General features: G+C 38.6%; 7 protein-coding genes across 7 annotated transcripts; 4 read left to right on the forward strand and 3 right to left on the reverse strand.

Annotated features, from left to right (window-relative positions):
• Positions 1-402: 402 nt before the first annotated feature.
• AKAW2_21543S (uncharacterized protein) lies at positions 403-1899 on the forward strand (the record flags this gene model as incomplete). The annotated part of the gene is made up of 8 exons (XM_041686378.1): positions 403-592; positions 656-675; positions 736-772; positions 825-895; positions 952-1250; positions 1301-1375; positions 1430-1497; positions 1544-1899. 8 exons carry the CDS (start codon positions 403-405, stop codon positions 1897-1899), a joined length of 1116 nt encoding a protein of 371 aa, XP_041540369.1.
• Positions 1900-2448: 549 nt separating this feature from the next.
• Positions 2449-4187, forward strand: AKAW2_21544S (FAD-binding oxidoreductase; the record flags this gene model as incomplete). The annotated part of the gene is made up of 5 exons (XM_041686380.1): positions 2449-2739; positions 2794-2897; positions 2954-3299; positions 3370-3608; positions 3683-4187. 5 exons carry the CDS (start codon positions 2449-2451, stop codon positions 4185-4187), a joined length of 1485 nt encoding a protein of 494 aa, XP_041540370.1.
• Positions 4188-4373: 186 nt separating this feature from the next.
• AKAW2_21545A (carbohydrate esterase family 5 protein) lies at positions 4374-5416 on the reverse strand (the record flags this gene model as incomplete). Its single annotated transcript, XM_041686381.1, has 3 exons — positions 4374-4733; positions 4835-5025; positions 5089-5416. 3 exons carry the CDS (start codon positions 5414-5416, stop codon positions 4374-4376), a joined length of 879 nt encoding a protein of 292 aa, XP_041540371.1.
• A 1806-nt stretch (positions 5417-7222) lies between these two features.
• Positions 7223-9129, reverse strand: AKAW2_21546A (Hsp70 family protein; the record flags this gene model as incomplete). The annotated part of the gene is made up of 8 exons (XM_041686382.1): positions 7223-7437; positions 7526-7655; positions 7734-7899; positions 8021-8055; positions 8115-8410; positions 8469-8538; positions 8612-8659; positions 8746-9129. 8 exons carry the CDS (start codon positions 9127-9129, stop codon positions 7223-7225), a joined length of 1344 nt encoding a protein of 447 aa, XP_041540372.1.
• A 769-nt stretch (positions 9130-9898) lies between these two features.
• On the forward strand, positions 9899-11185 carry AKAW2_21547S (uncharacterized protein; the record flags this gene model as incomplete). Its single annotated transcript, XM_041686383.1, has 3 exons — positions 9899-10141; positions 10293-10500; positions 10557-11185. The coding sequence occupies 3 exons, from the start codon at positions 9899-9901 to the stop codon at positions 11183-11185; spliced, it is 1080 nt and encodes a 359-aa protein (XP_041540373.1).
• Positions 11186-20868: 9683 nt separating this feature from the next.
• Positions 20869-22944, reverse strand: AKAW2_21548A (Hsp70 family protein; the record flags this gene model as incomplete). Its single annotated transcript, XM_041686384.1, has 8 exons — positions 20869-20984; positions 21061-21172; positions 21276-21456; positions 21511-21973; positions 22027-22096; positions 22152-22199; positions 22290-22813; positions 22881-22944. The coding sequence occupies 8 exons, from the start codon at positions 22942-22944 to the stop codon at positions 20869-20871; spliced, it is 1578 nt and encodes a 525-aa protein (XP_041540374.1).
• Positions 22945-23478: 534 nt separating this feature from the next.
• Positions 23479-25010, forward strand: AKAW2_21549S (uncharacterized protein; the record flags this gene model as incomplete). The annotated part of the gene is made up of 2 exons (XM_041686385.1): positions 23479-24273; positions 24321-25010. The coding sequence occupies 2 exons, from the start codon at positions 23479-23481 to the stop codon at positions 25008-25010; spliced, it is 1485 nt and encodes a 494-aa protein (XP_041540375.1).
• Between the last annotated feature and the right edge of the window lie 965 nt (positions 25011-25975).

Raw genomic sequence — 25975 nt, forward strand, 5'->3', positions numbered from 1 at the left:
ACAACTTCTCCCCCTCTTCTCCTCCACCTTTCCGACCCTCCCCGTCCGGATTGCGCGACTGCCAGACTCCAAAAGTCAAACCGAATCCAGACACCCGCCAATCGCCCTGCCTAAGACTTTAAGGTTTCCGTCCGTCGTTCGGGGATAATGCACCTTCAAACCGCGTCCCAGATTTGAGGTCAGCTCAGTTCAGCTCCCTAATGCAATGCCACCCTACATATAGTAATCAGTATCTCCACCAGGATAAGTCCGTGCTATTCTGAGTCGAGCTGTTGGGGTTATTTGAGCCGCTCCCCTCGCCGTCCTGGCCCCGGAGCGATCTGGGCTGTTGCTTTTGCTGCCGCTGCTGCTGCTATTACTACTGCTATTGCTGCGCTACCATGAGTAGCTCTGCTTTGCAATATGGCGAATAGCACCATCATCCCGGCCATGGAGCCGCCTCCTGGCCAGGTTTCCAACTTTATCGATCCGCCCTACTGCGGCGCCAAGTTCGTTGTGGTGAATTGTGTGTTTCTTCCCATGGCGCTGATAGCGCTGATAGTGCGCACCTGGACGCGTGTGGTTGTTGTGCGCAGTGTATCCTGGGATGACTGTAAGTACGACAGAGGGGTGCGCAGGGCGAAGTTTGCAAACAATAAAGCTAACTGAACACTAGACTTGATGATCTTCGCAGCGGTATGGATGATCTGAATTTTGGCACAGTGTACTAGATACACGTAGCTGACCCCATAGCAGATCTTCTCGACGGTTATGACCGGAGTCACTCTGAAGAGTAAGTGATCTATCGATAGCCATGAACGGTATCGGGCCCCGCTGACCAACAGTGCTCGATTTTGGCTTGGGCAAGCATATGTGGGACGTGCCCTTGGATCGTCTGACCCCTTGGTTTCTTAAGGTATTCTTCCTTGTTTGTCTGATAACTGGTCCTGATGAAGCTTACCCTACCTATAGTTCAACGTCGTCGCGGCCATCATCTACTGCGCCGGGACAGGGTTCACTAAAGTCTCCGTCTGCGTCTTCTACCTGCGCATCTTCCCCAGTCATGGCTTCAGATTAGCCGTGTGGTCGATCGTTTTCATCGCGGTGGGCTACAATGTGGCCAGTGTGCTGGCCAATGTGTTTAGCTGTACGCCGATCGCGGCAGCGTGGGACTTGACCTTGCCGGCGAACTGCATGAACAGGCCGGTGTTTTATTTTGCCAATGCGGGACTGGGCATTTTCACGGATTTTGCGACGGTGTTGGTGCCGATGTACGTCATCTCATCATGGGGTTTATGATATAGATGCTGACGAGGGATAGTCCGTGGTTGCGGCGATTGCAGATGCCGTCGCGACAAAAGGTCGCTGTCGGGTCTATGCTGGCGATGGGCTGCTCGTAAGTCTCGATGAGGAATTTACTCTAGCAGGATTTGGGATCTGACAATGACAGGGTCGGCATCGTGAGTTGCATCCGACTGGCAAGTCTATACGTTCTAATGAATAGCACCGACCTAACTTGTATGTCGCTCATCCACCTACCCTACCAACACAGCTAACAGATCAGGGGCCACAACCAACGCCCTTTTATGGTGCACAATTGAATTAAACTTGGGTATCACCTTTGGCTGCATGACAGCCATGCGCCCGTTTGTGAGACGATACTTCCCCAAGCTGCTGGGCCTGTCGTCCTACGCATACGGCCAATCAGGATCACGCAAGTATGGCCATCCATTAAATTCAATTCCGCGCGACCAGCCCGACTTCAATAACAACAGTCGGCAATACTCGACGCGATTGCAAGGGGGCGCCGACAATGCCAGCGAGGAGCACATCCTGCCGGCCAAAGCGTGTGAAGGGGAAGACGGGATCCTCCGCACAGTGGAGTTCAACGTGGTCGACACCAGACATGCTGGAGCATAATTTCTTTCTAGTTTCCTTTGTATACACGAGTTATAGACATAATGCGACCGTTAAACATCCATAATGTGAACAGGAAACCTTCTCATCCGATCTGGCCTGGTCTGAAATGATTGTCGGGAGCATCGGTGGAAAAGTTCTCCTAGTGTTGCGGACTAAAGCCTCACTAACCCTCACTAAACCACCACTAATGTCTCCACTACCCTCTCAACTAGTCTGCTCTCGGGAGTTTGCCCGAGACGAATTTCTCAGATTCCAGTCAGGAACCGCCAATTCCAGTTCCTCCCCGGTGGCGGCCAGCCATCCCCTCCCTCTCCCCATTCTGCACGACACGTTCTTCTAAGAATCCTTCCTTCCTCGGCTATCCGGCTCCCGTTGCCAAGGGCTTCTAGTCTGCTGTCCGGTGCATCTCCACCACCACCAATACCGCCAGGCACGTCAGCTACCAGCCTAGCTAGCTCTCCACACCGGCTGGGCCGCAGTTAAAGCTCCCTCTTCCCCTTCCTTTTGGTTTCCTTCTCTCCGCAGTGCCATTGTCAAGTAGCATACACTATGCGCATCGCCTCCCTTCTCCCTTTGACGGCAGCGGCCACTACGGCTGCCGCCACGGCCACCTCGGCTGGCTGTAAGACCCTCAACAAGTCTCTGTCCAGCGCAGTGTTTGCGCCTAGCTCCACTGTTTACCAGTATGAGGCGCAGAACTTCTGGTCCAACACCGAGATCATGTCGCCTGGATGTGTGTTCCGGCCCCAGTCGGCTGAGGAATTGAGCCAGGGTGTCAAGGCGCTGGTAAAGGCTGAGGCGCAGTTTGCTGTGCGCGGTGGTGGACATATGGGAATCAGGGTATGTCGCCATATACTCGGATTTAAAGTATTTGCAGTGCTAATAGAATCACAGGGATCGAACAACATCGACAACGGTGTCCTCATCGTCATGTCCAACCTGACGACCCTTGAACTGTCCGATGATCAGTCCGTTGTCTCGGTTGGCCCGGCCTACAGGTACCTATTTCCTCCGCTTCCAACAAACCATATTGAAAATATTCTAATGACAACAGATGGGCCGATGTCTACGACTACCTTGAAACATACGACCTCGCCGTAGCCGGAGGCCGTCTCGGCCCTGTCGGTGTCCCCGGCCTGCTGCTCGCCGGCGGCATTAACTTCTACGGCAACCAGGTCGGATTCGGCTGTGATACCGTCATCAACTACGAGGTCGTGCTTGCGAACGGCACCATCGTCCAAGCCAACGCCACCAGCCACAGCGATCTCTTCTGGGCGCTGAAGGGTGGAAGCAGCAACTTCGGTCTGGTGACTCGCTTCGATATGGAGACTATTCCGTCGACTCAGGTCTGGGCTGGAACATACACTGTCTCGGCGGAGTATATTGATCGCTTTTTGGAGGTATACTCTCTCCCCTTATTCCTACTGTTATTGTTACAGTGGAGAGGATACATGCTAACATGGTATACAGGCATCCGCCACCTATGCGGCCAACATCTCCGACCCCAAGACTCACATCGTCCCCGCCGTCGTGCCGGAGGGCAACACAAGCGTCGGATCGGTGATTATGTTCTACGACAGCGCCACGGAGAGCTACCCGGAGATCTTCAAGCCGTTCACCGACATTCCGGCCGTGAGCAGCACCCTGGGATTCAAGACCTTGGCGGAGTTTGCGGCTGAGACGGGTGCGCTGGTTACACCGCATATTAAGTACGCGCCACATCCGCCTCCACACTTTATTCCAACTACCTTATTAGCTACATGTATACTAACAAACATTGCAGTGACATCTTCGTCGCCGGTACCATCAAGGCAACCACCTATGATGACCTCTACCGCGGTATCAGCATCATCAACAGCACCTTCGCTGCCCAGCTCCCCTCCCTGTACGCGAAGATCCCCACCGCCAATATCTCCATCATTGAGCTCGATTGGCAGCCTATTGGTGCCTCGTGGCTTGAGGCTTCGGAGTCTCGTGGTGGTAATGCTCTCGGCCTGGACAAGGACCAGGTGTATCTGTGCTACGCTGAGGTCGTTGAGTGGATTGGCTCTGAGTATGATGAAATTGTTGGCGACTGGGTGGTCGAGACTACCTACAAGATCAACAACGCCACGCAGGAGGCGGGCCTGTATGACAGCTTCAACTACATGGGTGATGCGGCATGGTTCCAGGATATCTTTGATGGATATGGACAGGAGAACCTGGCCAAGTTGCAGACGATTGCCCAGAAGTATGACCCTCACAGTGTGTGGCAGGTGTTGATGCCGGGTGGATACAAGATTTTCTAGATGTGTTCATCAATAGATAGATAGATCGTATATATCCGCTTTTAGCACTATTTCTAGATACTATAATAATCCATCTTCATATTCATACCCATACCCAACCATCCCAACCACAAACAGACTAACCCTTCCCCATCCAAAACAAGTAATAATACCATCCCAACCCCAAACCCAAACTCAGGAAGAAATCTAAGAAGAAGAAACCCCCGCAGCCTGGACCAAAAACTGCGCAGCCTCCTTGGCATCACTGCCATAAGTCAAATGCGCCATGACATTGACACCATTCTCACAAACGGGATCCCCACTAGCACAGAACTCCTTGACCTTGCTGCTCGACAACTTACCCACGCCCTCCATCTTCAACGGATCACCGAACAACACCGCACCAGACAACTGGTCCGCGCTGAGCTGGTTCGCGGCATAATGCACCACCATCGAACCCTGCGAGTAACCTCCCAGCACGACCTTGGTGTTGGGGCACTGCTGCAGCGCTTCCTTCACATACGAGGCCATGGTAGGACCGCCCGAGGAACCGAGGGAAACATTACCCTGTACCATTATCATCTTCATTAATATCGCCTTCTTCTTCTTTTATGTATTATTGAAGGGAAGGGAAGAAGTGGGGATGGGATGGGATGGGATGGACTCACCTCCCAATCAGCAGGATAATTCACACCCTGCACGGTGACCTGATTCCCAGTCAGGGAGGCCAACTCGCTCGCGACCTCCGGACCGACGACGGTTCCCATGTTCCCGATCTCGGTCGTGCCGCGGGCGAAAATGAAGGTGAGTTTCTTGCAGCTGCCGCTGTGTTGGGTCACGCCGTTCTCGGTGGATGAGCCTTTTCTTTTCATTAGCTTACTGTATGTAAATCATTACTCTTGGGGACGGGGGGACATCATACCGCTCCCACTGCTGGAGAACATGCTCAGCAGGCTGCTCAGGCCATCACTGCTGCTGTCGCTAGTACCGCTGGTACTGCCCGTAGTGCTGGAAGTGGATGACGACGGGAACAGCGAGGCCAGAGCGCTGAGGCCGCTGGATCCGGTGGTCGTTTCTGATCCAGTGCCGGTACTTCCAGTCGAGCCGGAGGAAGAGCTGGCTGCCGAGCCGGAAGTCAGGGCGGAGAGGCCGGAGGTCAAGGAGGAGAGGTCGAATTGACGGGCCTGGAGGGTGGAGGTGGGGGCGCCTAGGGCTGTGGCGAGGAGGGAGAGGGTGATGAAGGATTTCATTTTGGTTCTGTATATGTATATAGATGATTTGGGGGTGTATGTGTAACGAGTGTATGGAGCGCTGCTCAACGAGTGACTGAGGATGGGAGGGAGGATGGGATGAGATGGGCGGTGCACTGCACTTGCTGGATAGGAGAATCTTGGACTTGAAGCTGGTTTATATACATGGCAGTGGTATTGTCTGCGACATTAGTTATTTACCAAAGATTGATCATTTTTGGGTCCGTTAGGGAATGCCGAATTGAACTGGATCGACTGATCACCCCCGTGTGGAGTCTGTCGGTTTCACCATTCCAGGGCTGTTTCTTCCGGGTTCATGGGTATCTGTTCTACTCCGTAGTCTAATCTAGTCTAGTATAGAGTATAACAAAGTCTTTTAAGGTTAAACTAGGGACAAAGAACAGGAACAGGAATCAGGAGTCACATCTGAAACCCCACTAATTCTAGTCTTTCCAGAATTTCTCCCAGAAAACCCCGAGTTTGCATCACATGGTTGGCTGAGCCAGTAGTCAGTCAGTCTCATCCTGCGACAAATCCTGCGGTATCATATGCAGGAACCGTTATGTGTCGACCATCCTTGGTTGTAGTTAGGCTGGTGAGGCTAGGCATCGGTCAAGCACAGGGCAAACCAGGGTCTGTCGTCGATAGATTAATTTGCTGGGGTGGTAATCAATCTGCGTCCGGGCGGGCGCCGCGCGGGTTTTATTTTAGTCTAGTGCGGGTTCGCGGATGGCTTTTAGGGCTGCCCATTTTTGAGTCTTTTCTTGGCTTTCGGGATTACGGGGTTGGCCTATGTCGGGATAGGTGTTCTGTTTCTCTTAAAAACGATTCTCTGTTTAACGATGGAATTGAGAGGGTAGAGGTAATAAAGATGAGCATACAGAATTAATGCTAGCATACAGGATTAATGCTAGTGTTAGTTATGATGCTCCTGCTGCTATGCGGTTTAAAAATTGTCTGGAAGTACGGTAATGGATAAACTTCGGCCTCGGTCAACTGAACCCTTCCCTTCCCTTCTGAAACAAAGGAACCCGATCACCAGACCAAGGCACACTAACTTACTCCCTTCATTGCCTCGGTTCACGAGGCTAGCCGGCTGAGTCGGATGAATGCTCACGGATCATTATTGGCGGGTGTGCTGGTCGAATACCGGCTGTGGAATGTTTACCCGTCAGTGTCGGGCACAAGATACTGTCAGGGTTAGAGTGTAGCGGGGCCAGGTGATCCGTCACATATACTAGTCCAGAAGGTCCTTGTAGTCTAGATTCCGAGAGATGAAATGATTGTTTCGTATGGCTGATTCAATCGGGTGGTGTGGGTAGGCTGTGATTTATCATGGACGTGTCAGGGTGCGGGTAGACTTTGGTGACAGTGTATATGGGATGGGGCTGGAAGTATATTGTCAAACAAATTATTAGGTAGACTGATTGAAGGATCTGGAGGGATGGTCATTTGTCTTGATGCCGGTTTCGATGGTTTTTTATCTACGGTGAGATCTAGTGCGTGTGTTCACGACGATGAGGCTAGAACATTATTCTCCTCATGTATTAAAAAGGACTTTTGTATGCTAAAATTCAAAGTACTCTATGATTAAGCGCGACAGGTATATGGGGTTTGCAGACAGTCTATGGGCACACTGATAGTCTTGAGGAATGAAAAAACCCGAAATGTAAAGGATGGAATGATCGGCATGCGTATTAGGGGGAACCAAGGATTATTAGAAGTAGGGTCACCAGAGGAGCGATATGGAAAGAGAGAGAGAAATGAGAAGAGAGGAAAGAGAAGAGAGGAAACAAAATGGCAAACTCACTCTACCAAACGGCATCCATCCAGAAGTACATCCTGCTCACCAAGTAGTGCGTTCTGCGACCGGGCCTTGAATCCAACAATGGCCTGTCTCTCCGAGTATCTGACTTCCCACGTAATCTGCACTTTCACGCTGTACTCATCACCTACGCGCATCAGGCAAGAGAGGTTCAACCCCTGTAGGTGGAAACTGAGTGGTGGCATCCGTTCGGATTCTATTGTTTCATTTGCGATATCAGCGAGACGCGCGCAGACCAAGTACGATGTTCAGAGACGGGCAAAAAGAAAGCTCAAAATACTCACCACCATCATTAGCATCAGGAAACTCGGCTGTATGTCGAAGAAGATTTATGATGGTTATGGGCGCATTTCCAGCACGATAATGGATGTCGAAAAAAAGCTCATTCTGGTGCTGACTTTCAACTGCGTGGCCCTGGAGATTCGATCACGGAGATGTCAGTCTGGATCGAGATCATCTTGCTCGGGCGAGATGAAGCAAATCAACACAAACCTTGCGAATTATCCAGTGCGGGGAGGATTGCTCTCGGTTGATGCTCCCCTCACGGATGATAGCCCCCTCCGCAGCTTGCAGACCGTAGCTTGCGTCAAAATACAGGCGGGGGATCGCCCTGCCGAGGATCCCTCGACGAGTCGCTCCCCAGGACACTGATTGTGGCCTATACAACAGTTAGCTCACAGTCTGGCATCAATGGGTGTATTCAAACTTGCTCGTATGAGTCCAATCGATGTAGGGTAACCGTATGCTGCAATCTCTGTCGTATCTGCTCGACCAAGTACGGTACCCGACTCCCACCACCCGTGAGGAAGACATCCTGGTAAAAGAACTGTCAGCTTGTACTGATTGATAGTTGGTAGGTGCAGGAAAGCATACCGAGACTTGTGGCTCTAGTGGGCGCGGTGGAACGATGTTGGCCGCTATCAGGTTGATAATAGCGACCACCGTGGAGTTCAGGGAATTCTTCAGCACATCTGGGGGAACGGTAATTACGCCGGTCTCATCAGTCGGGATGGGATCCTCCTCAGTGCCATGGAATCGGTACTTGAGGTCACATATTCTATCCAGGAGGGCCTCGTTCAGCGGCCTAACGAGCCCAAAGATGTGTGGGGGCAGCTCCTTCATGTGTTGACGGATCGCAGCATCCAATGCTGCGACGCCGGAATTAATCCCTGAAAAGTGTTAGCTACTGCCTTGAAATGCCAAACTGGCTTCAAAGACGATACATACCTGACGATCTTCCCAGTGGTTCGTACACGGTATTTGACCCGGTCCCCTGAATATGAAAAGCACCGACATCCTTCCGGCAGTCGAGTCAGTTTGTAGCCGACGAAAATAGCCAATGACATCCCCGTAGGGGCTCGGGCACTTACGGTGGTTCCTCCACCGACGTCGCATACTAGAATACGGTCATCTTCCTTCTTCACGAGTCAACGCCAGTTAGCTGATCGGCCATGTGGAGGGGAAAGAAACTAGGGTGGTGGGGTTTGGCAGGCTTTTCACTGACCGCTTCAGATCCCCTCTGATGTATGAAATACAGAGCAGCAGCTTCTGCTTCGGTAAGGAAAAAAAGGTTGTCAGCTTCTTTGGACCCGAAGCCTGCGTCTCGCACTGCTTTGGCAAAAACCCTCTGGTTGTCGGCAGACCAGCTAGCTGGCTGGCTAAACCAAAAATCGGTCCCGAGTTCGGCCGAACGACGTGGAGAGACAATCAGATTCTGTATCTCTGTATAGAGTCGACGAAGATAGTCGGAAACAAGCTGCTCGGATGAAACACCGTCTGGCAATGCTGGGTTTGGGGTCTCGCGTAGGATGGGGTGCTCCTGGTCGTAGAGGAATAATTTGAGCCCTTGAAGACCGGATCCTTTCCGGTTCGTGCATCTTGGCCCCATGTTACACTCCTGTCTTGAAGGTATGCCAATATGGTTGGAAAAACATAATCTTCCTCGATGACAAAGGACCTGATGATGTGCCTTTGGTTCCAGAAAGCGTACGACACACCTATAGTTGATGCGTGATCCGTTAAAAAGGGATATTCATGACGTGTGATTTCGAAGAGGGTCTTACAGGTTTTCTCCGTCCCAAAATCAACCCCAACAATCAGATTTTTTTTTGACTGAAGGTGATTGCATGACCTGGATGATCGAGTTTGAAAGAGTCTTCAACTATGGTGGGATGCAAAAAGGACAATTGAAGGGAATTCCGTGGTATGACGTGAATGGAGATGAATGCTGAATGAGAGATATATGGAATTAATCAAGGCTAATGATAAAACCTTGGACAGGACCTTGCAGAACGGTCAACGTCCACTGGGTATGTGAAAGGAGAAAGGACGGTTAGGGAGGAGCAATCAAGAGAGACGGGAACCGGGCCGGGCAGCTGCACTGGTTCACAAATCACAATCAGCCATTGAACCCTAAATTTAGCAGGATACGAGGAAAGGATGAAGAGCGGTTGACTGCAGGGCCACCTTTCAGCCCCCCAGAACAAAGCGGCCTGTCTTCCTGTTATTTACCAGAGCCTAACCCTTCAGTCTGTCTCCCCACGATTCTCCCTCGCTTGACCTCAAACACCTCTTCCTTCACACATTCATTTTGTGTCCACAATTCATCCATCGTTAACAAACGTACTATGGTGTGTACTAGAGCTCACACAAGAGCCATGGAACGAACGCAAGCGCAGCCTTCATCCTCCAATCTTAAAAGCTCCCCTGAGCAAAGCTCTCCACCCGCTCCAGCCGTATGTCTCACGAACGCAGACGAGGCCCCAAATCCTGTGGCGTCTCTGTCAGAGGAGGACAATGTTTCAGAAACGGAGCATTCAGCAGTCCTCTCAAGGAAGGAAGAACACGCCCATGGGGTCCAAGAAATGGAACGTCTCGTCGACGCGGGTGGTCAGAGATGGGTAATTGACTTCCAAGATATTGGGGAACGTTTTGGAATATTTGCCATGCGTGTTGTTGGATGGATGTGTAATTGGGTGATTGCGGATGTTGGGACAATATCAAGAAAAGAAATGAACATTGTCATTGGTGCCCTAAAGGAATTGTGTCCAGGAAGACTGGACAGTTCTCCAAGGGTTGCTACCACCTCGTCGAAGTCTTGCCGACCACTTCGCTGAGGCCCTGATCCATAAGGCGATCATGGAAAATGTTTTCTCAAACTCGTTTCAGTATCTTGATGGGAAAACAAGTTCTACGGATCAAGCCGAAGACAAACGCTTTGCCTCGAAGCTTCAGTACCTTTACGAACGGTTCTTCGATAGTGGGTTTTCCCTTAACACGGAATTTAGTAGATAGGACTGACTGATATGTATTCAGCATACCCAAATGTCGCAACGCTATGGAAAGAGCAAACCCATCGACTGGCCAACTCAACAGACCCTGTCAAAGCACCAGGCGACCTGAGCTTTGGGCGGGACAATGCCAAGCGTCTTCTAGCCTGCGCGCCATGCCTGGCTGATGAGATGCTGGCCAGTGAGCCAATCGGTCTACTCCTGAAAAAGCGCCTGGGCCGGAATCAGGTGGCTAAGCGGAGAAAAGAGCTTATTGAGATCTTTGAAGCTTCCCTAGGTCTCATGAAGGATTGTGAAACGCGGGTGGGGGGTCACTTCAAGATAAAGCGATTGTCGGAGCTAGGACCGTTGTACCAATGCGGTAGCTCCTACATGATCTTTCACCTCTCCAATGGTGATATTGTAGATGAGATGGACTTTGAGGGTCGTAAAATACTGCTGGTCGCACGGCCAACTATCATGTACACTGATATTGCACCCAGCGGGCCGAATCCCTCCTGCAAGTCCGTGGCCGCTATTATTTCTAAGGCTAGTGTTGTGCTGGATAAAGGGGATGAGGCCAAGAAAAGTACCACAGCCAAAAGAAGGATCATCATGCGAGCTACATGTTTTGAGGATGGGGACGTCTATGTCAACACGTCGGAGATGTTCTGATTATTGGTGACAAATCGGCTTTTTCTCTTTTCTTTTCAGTTTTCCTGTCTTTCTCTTCATGCTTGGTTCCATGGATGTTAACACAAACAGAATGAAATCATCCCTGTTATTTTACAACTCATTTCACTCATCATCATTGAAGGAGTAGCCTTCCAACAAACGGGCACTCATGAGTTGACCGATGATCTTAATCCCGCCCGAATGTCTCATCTGGAGGCTGAGCGGCAGCAACAGTCCAGCATTACCATTCTCTCCAGCCTCGTATAGCTTGCTAAATTTATCGCCAGTCAAATTCCTTGTGTGACCAATGACATGGGCACGTTGGAGGGTGAAATATAGGATGAGGAGGAATAAAGTCCAGCCATTCCCTCGCTGATCCGATGAACCAATGATTCGTATTATTGTGCAACCCGGTCCGTTTGCCAGGTCCACTGTGGCTTCAATCACTTCACTCTGAAATTATCCAAATCATCGGGTTTATGCAGATTACTGCCCAACACATGAGACGAATATTGACTCTGTAGACGATTTCTGGATGGATGGGCCTGGCCTTGGAACAAACTGTGCTTCATCCCTGTACGTTACCGTAGGAGGAATAGCTAGGTGGATTGATTGAAGGACCTTCAGGGAAAGTCGACTGTCTTAATGAGTCGCTTGATGGTCTACCAGCTATGGTGAGATTCAGTGCATGTACCTACGATGATGAGACTAAAACATTTTTATTCTTCTTGGAACACAAAGGGCTTTGGTTACCCAATCCAAATTATGTGCCTGACTGACTGTAAAAAAAGAGTACGAATGGGAAGGTAGTCTATGGGCACGCCAGCAGTCTTAATGATGAAATAATCTGGAGTGTGAACTCAAGGAGTGAAGATCTAGAGAAAGTGGAGAATCATCGGAAGGAATACTGGCAGTCTGGAGTAATGAAATTAACCCGAAATGTGAACTTGTAGAAGTGAAGGACAGGAAGAAAAGAGAAGGATTTGGAGAATTAACGCAAAATAATCATGAACATTGAAGTAGCCCGGAATATGACCCAAGAGAGTGAAGGTCAAAAGTAGAGGGAGTAGCAAAAAGAGAGCATAGGGTGATGAGGATAGGCCAGAAGATGAAAAAAAAGAAAATATCATGCTACTTTGAATCCAGACAGGAGTACCGATTTCTCAGCCAGTTCGACATCTCGTTTCACCACAAACGTGATAGTTGCTCCCTCATTGGTATAATCAATGATCCATTGCACATCGGCTTCATCGCGCCTCTTCCTCCTCTATTTCAACCTTTGCTTCCATTCCTTGCAAATGCTTGCTTTATTGTGCCTCTTCCTCCTCTATTTTAATCTTTACTTCTGTTTCTTATAAATACTTACTTTATTGTATCTCTTCTTTCTCTATTTTAATCTTTGCTTCTGTTCCTTGCAAATACTTATTTTATTATATTTCTTTTTTCTTTATTTTAATCTTTATTTCTGTTTCTTGTAAATACTTGCTTTATTATGCCTCTTTTTTTTTTATTTTAATTTTTACTTCTATTTCTTATAAATACTTGTTTTATTATACCTCTTTTTTCTCTATTTTAATCTTTATTTCTGTTCCTTATAAATACTTATTTTATTATATCTTTTTCTTCTCTATTTTAATCTTTACTTTTATTTTTTGTAAATACTTATTTTATTATATCTTTTTTTTCTTTATTTTAATCTTTGCTTTTATTTTTTATAAATATTTATTTTATTATATCTCTTCCTTCTTTATTTTAATCTTTGTTTTTATTTTTTATAAATACTTATTTTATCATGTTTTTTTTTTCTTTATTTTAATCTTTACTTTTATTTTTTATAAATACTTATTTTATTACACTTTTTTCTTCTTTATTTTAATTTTTATTTAAAGAAATGTGCTGAAGCAAGAATTTAATATCTATTTAAATATAATATCTAAAAACAGTAATATTATAATTAATTATATTATAATTAATTACAAATACTTTTTTATAATATATAAAAAAATATATAAATATGTTCTCTAATCAACAGGAATTCTATTTAATCCTGAAAAATAATATATTATAAGTCTTGATTTACAGTATAAAAAAGTCTAATTTTTAATAAAATATATTTTTATATTTAAGAAGGCCTAATGGACTTTTATAAAAATAAATTATTTTAAATTAATTACTAGTATTATAATTAACTATACTATTTATAATATTATTATAAAAAATTATATATTATTATATTAAAATATTATAATTATTATTACTCTATGATCCACCTGGGTATTATATTCTATATTTAAATAAAAAAAAATAAATAATATTATTTTAGAATATACCAGATGCTAAGTATACTAATTAATAATATATTATTTAAATTTATTATAAAAAAGCTTTTTTAATATTATTAGATTATTCTAGATTAAATATTAAAAAAATAATTTAAAATATAAACTAGACCTTAAAATATATATATATATAATAAATCTATATATAATTTAATATAGGTGAAGTATTAATTAAGTCTAAATTTATTTATTATCTTTTTTATTATTTTAATTTATAATTATTCTATTTACTGTTTTTTAATTATAATATTTTATAAATAAACTACAGTCCTAAGTAATTTATTTTTTAATATTTTTAAAGTATTCTAGAGTAAGCACAGTATGTGAAAATTTTAAAATAGATAATTAAAATAGATAATATTATTTAAATTTTATTTTATTTTCTTTTTATATAGTCTACTGCTTTTTATATAATTTTATTTTATTTAATAAATATATTAATAATATTTTATAAAATAAACTAGCCTAGTTAAGTAAATAAATATATTTTTATTTAAGTAGTTAAAACTATTAAATATTAATATCTAAGAACCAGCTAAGATAAATATTATTTTTATTAAATATTATTATATCCTAGCTATACTGGCTAAGAATAAGTTTAAAAAAAATCTAGCTGATCAGATATTATAATCTTTATTTAATTAATAGAAAAAATCTATATTTAATTATTTAATTAAAAAGATTTTATTAGCTGTTTACTCTAATTTATTTAATTTTTATATAATAAAATAAAAATAATTAAAAATAAATCTTCTAATCTGTTTCCTGCTTTATTTAATAATTCTTATACTAGTAATAGTTCTAGAATACTAGAGTAGATAAAATTATAGATCTGAATTTATTAAAATAATAATAAATTATTTTATTAAATATTATATTCTATAATTATTAAAAATTTTATATAAATTATTATTTAGAAAGCAGGGCTGACAGTATATATTTATATATTAAAAATATATAAATTAAAAGATATTAATATTTATACAGCCAGCTGCGAGGATAAAAAGACTCTAATAAAATATAATAATAAATAATTTTAATATCTTAAATAAGGTAAATTTATATATATTATTAATAATTATTATTTAATATTTATATATAGTATTCTAAGAGTTTTATTTATTAAAAAAAATATAATAAATAATAATATCAGGCGGCGGATTAAGCAGCTTAATATATAAATATTAGAAATATATATTTTATATATTAATTAAATAGATGATTACTAGATCTTTAGGATTATAAAATTAAAAAGCTTTTTAATTATCAGCTTTAACTAATTATAAGATATTAATATATTTCTGTATATGGGTAAGTTTTATTTTAAAAAATTTATATATTATATAAAATTATATAATTCTAAAACCCGCCTGGTATAATATATTAAATATTAAATATTTAAATATATTTATTATAAATATATTTATCTTATTTACTGTCTCTTCTGCTCAGGCTTATATAATAAATTTATATATTTAAATTATATTAATTTTATTTATACTAATTATAAAGATCTGTATATTATTTATAATAAAAATTATTTAATCTAGAAAAAAAATAATAAGATTATTAAATATTTTAAAAAAAATAAGACTAAATATTATCTGGAACTGCTAGTTATAGTCTAGTTAATTATAATATTAATTACTTTAAGTATATTTCTAGAGATCAGAACTAGCTAGAAATATAATTTTCTATTTAATAAGAAAAACTGTAAATATATAGTATCTGAATTATTAGATATTAGAATTATCAGAACTGTTATATAAATAAAGATTTATTAAATATTATAAAATATACTAGCCTGTTTTAAATAAATATAATTATATTTTTATAATAATAATACTGGCGGTGGCCTCTATATATATTTATATTAAAAATAATTTTATTAAATATTATTAATTAATTCTGATAAAGCTCCGCAAATACTTCTTAAAAATAATTTTAAAATTTAAAATAATCTTGAAATCTAAAATAATCTCAGAATTTTAATTCAGGAATAATATTCTATCAAGACTAGAATATTCTTAGAGTAAAAATACTAAATTTAATTAAGTAGAAGCTGCAGTTAATACAGAGATTTTAAATTAATAAATTATATAGTTTTTAATATCTAATTCAGAGATTTTTAGTTATTTTATATTTTTAAAAATAATATTTAAATACTCTGGAGACATATATAATATTTTTTAATTTATTTTAAAATAATAATTTAAAATAAGGATTTTCTGGAAAATTAAAAAAAAATATATATATTAACTAATTTTATTTAAGTAAGACCTGACAGATAATTATAAATAAATTAATTAATATAAAATATATATTTTTTTATAAAATATTATACAAGAACTAGCAGATTAAAAAATATTTAATAAATTAAAAACAGCTAGCCAAGCCTGCCAATTAATAAGTATAAATATAAAAATTATTTAAAAAAAATATTAAAGTTAATAAAACTGTTAAATCTAATACTAAAATAATAAATATTATAAATATATTTAAAAGATATACCTGATCCAGCTCTAATAAAAAAAATAATAATTATAAAGCTAATCCTATAAATCCTCTAATATAATATTTAATATTTTTTATATAGGATTATAATCTTTTTTTTCTAGAATTCTAGAATTTTTAATTATAATATTATTATTATACAGGAACTGTAGGTTAACTTTAAAATAGATATAATATATTTTTTTCTAGTAATAAAAATATATTTTAATTTCTGCTAGGTTAGTATACAAGATTTTTATAAATTTAAAATATATATATTTATTTAAAAAACTCTCTTCTGGAATCTGGTATATTATAACTAGTATATTATATTTATATATATAATAATAGAGAACTGTATTAAAATCTTTATATATAATATATATAATTTTTTATAGATTACTATAAATAAAAAGATTTATTATTTTTAAAAGATCCTGCTTAAAGCAGATACTGTATTTAAAAAAAAATAATATATTATATTTAATAATTTTAATATTTAAAATCTGATCTGGAATGAGTAAATTTATATATTAAAAATTTATAATAAGAAATATATTAAGATCTTCCAGATAATTATTAAATAGTAGCTATTAGTAGTTATTATATTAAAAAATTTTATTATAAGATTAATTATCAGAGTCTAAGAATAAAGAGATTTATTTATTAATTAAATAGAAGATATTCTACAAGAATTAGATATAATATTAAATCTTATACTGATTTTATAGAATTTATAATATTAGATAAGATATATCTAATTAATTCTGTAATTAAATAGAATATTTAATTATTATTTTATTAAAATAAAAATTAATATTATCTTGTAACTGAAGGAGCCAATAATCTGTTATAATTAAAAGATTATAAATAAAATAAAGCTTTAATAAGAGCTAGTTATAATTTTATATAAATAAGATTAGAAATATCTTTGTAATTTAAATATTAATTCTGATTAAAGTACGGTAAGTCTTATAGAAATAATTAATAAAATAATTAAGATTTTTATTTTTTTAATCTGGCTAGATCTCTGTATATAACTAGAATTTATATTTATATATAAAAAGCTGCAGATACCTGTTAAATAGATTTAAAGAAAAATTATTTAATAATAATAAAAATATTAAATAAAAGTATTTAAAATTATAATACTAGAAATATAATATCAGTACAGTTATATATAAATCTGTATTAAAAAATATTATATACTTATTTTTTAAAAATAGATTAAATAGATTACTATATCCAGTAGTATGTTTAAGTTATAAAGTCTTAATAAATAAATTAAAAATTATATATTTTATTAATTTTTTATATTTCTGATTATTAAAGATAATATTTTATATTTTAAACTAGATAATAAAATTAAGATTTTAATAAAGTTATTCTTTTTATTATTCTTTATTATTAATCTGATAAATATAGAAAATTATAAATATTTTAATTTATTTAACATGCTCCTGCTAGCAGAATAAAAGATTAAAATTATAATTAATTAATTTAAAATAAATAAAATATTTAATCTAGATAATATTCTAAACAGAGTCTTATAGATAACTAAGAATATATTTATCCTGTAATTAATATATTTATTTAATATATATTTCAAGATAAGTAAATATCTAAACTATTTTTAAGAAATTAAAATAATTATTTTTTATAAATCTGGTAAGGATAACTACTCTAAACTAAAGTTATATTAATTAATTATATTACTTAATATTCTTAGTAAGATTCTTAAAATTTATATAATTATTTGGTTTAATTATTTTATAGAATAATATTATCTACTGCTGGATAATTATTATAATAATAAAAAAAAATAAAATACTAAATTAGTTTTATATATTATAATTAAGATTATTAAATTTATTTAAAAATAAAGAGAAATTATGATTATCTTTTTTTTTAATATTTTTAAAATATTTAATAATATCTTATATATACAGTTGATCTATAATCTTTATAAATATAAGATATTAAATAATTTAATTAAATAGATTTAATTTTTTCTAAAAAATTATTATATTATTTTAAAGCTGCCAGAATACTACTAGTTATAAACTAAAATTAATATAGATATTTTTTAAGAGTCTTTATTTTTTCTAATCCTGTATTTTTTTTATAATATAAATATAGTAAATAGCTTACTAAATAATATTAAATATATTAATAATATAATTATAATTATAGCCGGGCCAGATAAAAAATTAAATTATTAATATCTAGTATTATAATATAATAAAACCTATAAAGTATAGTTAGTTATATATATATTAATTTTTATTTTTGAAAAATTTATTTTAATATACTTTTAATTATATTTCTAGGACTAGAGATATTTTAATCTAATTAATAAAAAATTAAATCTTAATTTTAAAAATAGTTAGATTATTACTCTGAGCTAATTAATATAATTACTTAAAATTATTCTAGATTAGTATTTATAGTTTAATAAATATATAATAATAATTAATAAAAAATATTGAGTATTCAGGTCCTGAGCTTAATAAGAAGATTTAAGTAAGATTTTTTATTAATTAAAAAAAAATTTTATATAAAAATTTTATCATTCTACAGGTCCTGTATATATTTCTAATCTAGTATATATTTTAAATTTATAAATAAATATTTTATTATAATTAGCAGGTCTAGATATTTATAATTATTTAATAAAAGATAGAATATAATATTATAAGAGACTTTAAAATAATTACCAGGAATATATTTAATATAGAATTATATATAATATTAATAAAATAATGTCTTTGTGAGACCAGGCTGAAAATAATTATTTAAATTATATTATTAAATATATATATAAATATTATTAAAAAAAGAATTTATAATAATAAGGCTCTGTTATAAATTTTTTTAAAATAAATAAAAAAAAAACTGTTTCTATAAGAAGAAATTAATATTTAAAAAATTAAATTAAAATTATCTTATATAATCCTACTCTAGTAGACTTTTTTTCATATATTAATTAAGATTATAAAAAAATAGGTCTTAATTAATTATATAATTATAGAAATTATATATAGTAGTATTTTAAAATTATATATAAATAAATCTAATTATTATAGAGAGATTAAAGCTACTACTATCTTCTCAAATAATATAATTAAATATAATTAGTAAATATATCTGGAGATAAATTAAAAAAATATGATTTTTTATATTAAATTAATTAAAATTATCTTAATCTTGTAAATGGCGCAGGAAAATTTTTTATTATAAGAAATAATTAAAATATATATTAATAATTAAAATATATTCTGATACTTTTTTTATCCTGGTATATAGTCTGGATAATTCTTTATCTAATATATTATTAATCTTATTAAAAAATAGTATAAGTAGAGATAAAATATCAGCTTTTATTAAATTCCAGTTTATATAGATATTCTGGATAATAAATTTATAAATAAAATATTTAAATATATTATTAGATAACTTCTGGATAATTTAATTAATAGTTTTAAAATACTATAAATACCAGATTATTAAATCTTATAGTTATCTGCTAATATCTAAATTAAAATATTAATTAAAAAATAATAATACTAGTATTAATAGTATATGGATTATAATAAAACTCTTTAATAATATATTTTAGAGATTAGTATAAAACTAATATAATTTTATAAAAATCTGATTTTAATTTAACAGAGTATTCTCTTCCAGATCTAGATAAAAAAAATTAGATTAAATATATTTCTATATATAGCTTAGAAAATTGATTCTATCTAGTATAAATAATATTATATAATACTAAAGACAGTATATTATATCTTATTTATATATAATTTATATAATAAATTCTAATATTTAATCTAGTATAATATTTAATTAATACCACAGAGTCTGAAGAAGATATTAATAAAATAAAAATATATAATATATATAATAAACTTTCTATTCTAGATAAAATATCTATAATATTTACTACTGCTAAAATTATTACAGATATATAATATAAAAAAAAATAATTATTAATAATAACAGATACAAGTCTTAGACAGTAAAGAATTAGATATAAGTATATCTTAAAGATTAAAGAGATATATAACAGATAAAAAATATATTTATAGATCTATATTACTAACTCTTCTCTTATAATTCTCTATACATAATAATAACTATGATAAATAATAATTAATTCTAATAATAAATAAATTATTTATAGATTATATGTATATATATATAAAAGCTTATTAAATTAATAAATTATAGAGAAAGAAATACAGGACCTGATACAGGATTACAGAAATATATTAATATATATAAAACTATACAGATCTTCTACAGCTATTATAAAAGATAGTAGAGTATAAATACCCTATAAATCTCTAATCTATATAAGATTTTATAGATTTCTATAGCCACAGAATCTTTGACCAGATAGGAAACAGGAGTAAGCAGATCCAGAATCTTATAATAAGATTCTCTATGATAAGGCTCATCACAATATTTATATAAAAAAAATAAAAAATATAATACAAGAAATTAAGAAAAATATACAGAGGGGATTAAAAAGAATATATAAATAAAGTTAAGTAAATTCTATAAGAAAATATTCTTATAAAATTACTTATGAGACATCTATAAGGAAACTGCTACACGCGCTCTGATTAGTCAGATTAAACTTAAGAATAGCTTTATATTTAAATTACAGTATTTAAATAATACTATAAGATTACAAGAATTCAATATAAAGAAAGAATAGGAAGGAATAGGGTCCTGTATACTAGAATTCTGCAGTATAGAGGCTTGCTCAGACTACAAGCACCCTGCAAGAGCGCCCTGGCCGCGCTATATTAGGATAACCCAATCTATCTATCTATCTATCTATCTATCTATCCATTGCACATCTACACTGACGCGATGTTCATTACCAATTGTGATATCGTGCTCAGAATTCTCCCCAGTAAGTCTGAAAGGAATGACCCAATTTTCTTCAGCCTCTAGGATTGATTAGGAAAGTGAGTGAGCGAGACAAACGCACATGGGTCCGATTCTTAGGTGTGGGGGAATACTCACTATTGTCATCCGTTTCCGTCCAAACGCTAATATAAGCCGCCCTCATCGCGTTCAGGTTGAGGTACCCAAATAAGCTACGATTGCCGGTGTGAGGTGTCTGAATTATTTCGCCCTAGAGACGCGGTTGTCAGATCGTGGGCCTAAGCTGGACTGGGGAAAGGAGAGAGGGGAGGGGGTAGGGGGATAGGGGAAAGGGGACAAGTGATAGCACGAACGGTACGGATGATCCATTCTGGAGATCTCCTTTCCATCCTCGTTATCTGCTGCCTCCAACCGTGCTGCTCTATTTCCGCTTGATGCGAAAGTGCTATCCCGACACTGAAAGTAGCTTCCAGGCGCACGGCTACTTTTCCACGAAGACCCCGAAGGACAGCCCCGCGGGCCACTATTGTGGAGCTAAATAATGGTCATTTCTGATGCCTAGAAGGACAGAAGAGGAACTAAACATACTAGTCCTCCACATCCTTGAGGGCCATCAGCTGTGTTGTGTCCGGTATACCTTGCTCGATTTGGTTCCGTAGATAAGGCATGCGACTGGGACCCCCGACTAGGAAAACGTACTGGTTGAGAGATCTGTCAGCGCAAGGCAGAAAAGGCTTGGACGAGAGGAAACTAACGGAAATGAGCTTTTGAATCTTGTTTGATGCGTCCAGGTGCTGATAAATGAGACGGATTATACCGTCGATTATGTCTTGGAGGCATTCTTTGAACTCCGCCTGAGAGATGACGATGCCGCTTTCCTCGTCAAGAACGACCGGGATGTTCCCTTTGCCTTCGAAGTCATACTTTACAAGGCTAATGTACTCCAACTGAGCTTTTGTGAGCGGTTTTGACACTCCCAACTTACGAGCAAGTTGGGTTTCTAAGCGTTTGGCAATCGCAGCATCCATAGCTGCACCCCCTGAGTCAGCACCTGTAAACTGTCAGCAGATCCTAAGGCATGTTGGATTGGCCAAGGATGCATACCCGAAGAGCATTTGAGTGACACATAGAGAGGATTCGCGCCCGTGCCCCGGATCTCGAATGCGTCGACGTCCTTCTAACTGTCAGTCATTCGAGGCGAATCGCTTGTGACTAGATGGGGCGCTTACTGTTGTTCCCCCACCTATGTCACAAATCAAAATACGGCCATCTTCCGGCTTTGGGAAAAATTTGTCAGTTAGGGTAAGATTGGAAAAGGGTTGTGGACTTTATTCTGGCCTGGGTAAAACCAGAGACCATGTACGAACCATTTCGTAGCCCTGGCGATCTGCAAAGTACAAGGCGACCGCTTCGGCCTCGTCCACGAAAAACACTTTGTCAGGAGCATTTCCCCCAAAACCTGCATTTCTAACAGCTTGGGCCATTTTCTGTTGGCTTTCATCTGTCCAGCATGCCGGCCGCGCGAAATAGAATTCGGCTGGTGGTTTAGGAGACTTTCCCCATTTGTCATTGATCCATTCCTGGATGGCCTGGTAAAGTGGCTTGAGAAAATCTGAAAGCGCATTCTCGGGCGTTATCCGGTTTGGTAGGGTTGGGATGTTGGACCGGCTGAGCTCTTGTAGAATGGGATGATTGGGGCTGTAAAGGTGAAGTTTGAGCCAAGGATAAACAGTATACCCGCTGGCCCCGGTCTTTGGACCCCAGACAACGTTCCGATTCCAGTCGTTCTCATACCCAATAGTGGTAGGGAAAGCAGTTGTTTGGTCGATGGTGAATGAACTGATCAGAGGCCTCAACATTCGTTGGGGATTCAATTGGGTGTGCATTATCCCTACACCCGACCGCGAGACGTTAACTGGGGCGGAGAGTCACAGAAGGTAGTATGATAAAGATCTTACGGGTCTCAGTGGTGCCGACATCAATGCTAAAAATTAGCTTTTTCTCAGCTGCTGCTGCAGACATCTTCACACAAGGATGGGTGGGGAGCTTTGGTAAGGAAGGGGAGGGGGGAGGAGTAAAACAATGGGTCACAGTATGATTGGAGTTTTGGAACTGGGGTAAGGGATGGGGTGACAGACAAGAGTCCAAAGAGAGAGAAAGACAAGAAAGACTTGACTTGTACTGAGGCGGGAAGGAATAAGGGTAGGGAGGGGAAAGAAATAAAGAGACAGACAGACGGCAGATTCCCCTGCTTTGTTCTCGCTGCCTCAAATTGCAATCAGCCATGGAACCCTAAGCCCGGTGGGAATACGAGGAGCGAACGAGGAACGGATGACTGCAGGGCAACTGTCCGGGATATTTTGGCCTTTCAGCCTTTCCGAACAAAAGAAAAAAGGCTGTCAATCCGGAAAAAGGAAAGGGACTTTCTGGCCTCGACTTTCCTTACCACCCTATCACTTTCTGACTTTCTGACAACTCACCCCTCGCTTAACATTTTGTCTTTCCCTTATCTAGTTTCTGGTATCTATCTAGGCTCTCATTCTCATAAGTTGTACTATGGTGTGCACAAGGGCCCAATACAGGGCTCGGCAACAAGCACAGGAGAATTTCTCATCTTCCAACTTTGACGGCCTCTCCCAAGAGATCTCGTCTCCGAAAGCTCCTAGGACCCTTGAAAGCGCTGAAATGCCTAGAAACATCGAAACCCCGGGGGGCACTAAGACGCCCGAAACTACCAAGATGCCCCCAATTACTGATGTTCCTGACGAACATGGAACTCCCGCGAACGCAGAGGCCCGCGAAGAACTCGAGATGCCGGAGGACACTGAGATATCCATCCCCAGAACTGCGAGACAGGAGCTGGATGACCAATTACACCCTCTCTACTCGTATGACTTTCTAACCAGGGATCAATACCAGGCTAGAGTCAGATCCGCAGAGCGTCTTTTAAATACTGGAAGTGAGGGCTGGGATATGGAGCCGCCACAAATCCGACAAAGATATCAGAGGTTGAGGATCCGACTTACTTCTTGGATCCTCTACTTTGTGAACAACGACGTCGGGAGTTTACCAAGCGCAAAAACAAACCTCATCATCGCCAGTCTGGAGGGGTATTGTGTCAAGAAGGATTGGACCATCCTGCAAGAACAATTGCCAGCTACCGTTCACAAGCGCCTTGGAACTCTCTTCGCTGAGGCCCTCATCAACAAGTTCATCATGGAGAAGATCTTTTCGAACCCATTTTGGTACCTTGACGGAAAATTGGATCTCGCAGACCAGGGAGAAGATGAATGTTTCCCAACAAAGCTGCATTATCTCTATCAGCGGTTCTTCAAGAGTGAGTCCTACTTTGTTTGATCCCAGTCCTGATCACTGAAAGCTGACTGACAGATGTCTAGCTAACCCAACGTTTGCAACCCTCTGGAAACAACAAACGCACCGACTGGCTAATTCGACAACGAATGAGCACACAAATGGCGACCATAAGCTTTGGACAAGAAAATGCCAACCGTCTCACGGCTCGCGCACCCTTTCTGGTTGATGAGATTCTGGCTAGTGAGCCACTCAGCCTGTTACTCAGAGGGCCCTTGACGAAGGATGAGGCCCTCGAGCAGCGAAATCATCTTATTAGTATTTTCGAACAAGCCAGCACTGTGATGCTTACCTGTGAAGCATATTTGGGTGGTCATTTTGCGATTCAACTTCTGCCAGAACTTGGACCGTTGTATGACTGTGAGAGCGACTACATGACCTTCCTCGACTATGATCCGGAAAGTAGTAGCGACAAGTCCACAATGGATGGCCGTGAAATAATACTTGTAGTACGCCAGGGCATTGTCTATTCACACATGGTGCCTAACATAGCTTCTGACTACGATTCTATAAGCACCATTGTTGAGAAGGCTACAGTAGTGCTGGCAGAACAGACCAGCACAAACGAAAAGGCGAAGGGCCTAGAAGGGGATCCAGGCATCGAAGCTGCCGACAATGATGAAGGAAGGGTAGACCCGGAAGCCTTGAAGCAGACGCATTTGGGGAATACAGCTTCTGGACGGGGTCATGTAATGGTAATTAAGGCATGGGAATGACTGATCTCTTCTACCTCAATTTTGTTCTTTCAATCTGTACTTTCAATCTGTGCCTCTCTCTTCTCTTCCTCTCTATTATTATTGTTATTATCGTCATCATTATTATTATTATTAGATTTCCATCGCTATATTCCCCCAAAAACTCTCATTTCTCCCGCCCTCGGTAATAGTTAGCTTCAGATACTAAATGCAAACTTTCTTGCGGCCGTACGGCTCGTTTCACTAAGCACCTTTCAAATTATCCCTCCGACAAACGAGCAGCGAGGTGAGTTGACCCATCATTTTGATTCCGCCCAAATGTCTCATTTGAACGCTGTGCAAGAACAGTGGTCCGGTATCTCCAATCTCCCCATCCTTGTATGGCCTGATTGCTACTTACTATTCAATAAGCATTGTGCAACAAATGACGTAGGCTCGTCGGAAGAATATAGAGATTGAATGGGGAGGAGCAATGCCTAGCATTTCCTCGTAGATACATCGAACAGATCATTCATATCGTTATGCAACTTGCTCCGTTTGCCAGGATTCGGTGTGGCTGCAATCCACTGTGGTCTGGGAACATTCAATTGTCAGGGTTACGTGGATTGCTGCCCAACTCATGAGGGAGACGAATCTTGGCCCTGGTGACCATTTCTCAATGGACAGTTCTGGCCTTTGAACAAGCTCTGCTTCATCCCTGTACGTTACTGGAAGCTCCCGTTCCTTTCCGCACGGCTTAACGCTATATTGCCTCTTGCCTTGAATACGAGCGCCTTAAAACTGCCACCACTTCTGCGATATGATCTGGCTTGGCCTCTCAGGGCACGTAGGAGTCGATGAACCTCGTATCTCTCACACTGTAGCCTGAATGGTGGCGCAAACCCTTCGTTTGATGCCGGTACTACCTTGTGAATAGCACTTGGGTGCTGCTTCTCGCGGTCGGAAGGCCAATGGGAAATGGTCGCTGACTAGGTCCGACTTCCGCG

This window comes from Aspergillus luchuensis, chromosome 2 (assembly GCF_016861625.1).
Source record: "Aspergillus luchuensis IFO 4308 DNA, chromosome 2, nearly complete sequence".
NCBI lineage: Eukaryota > Fungi > Ascomycota > Eurotiomycetes > Eurotiales > Aspergillaceae > Aspergillus > Aspergillus luchuensis.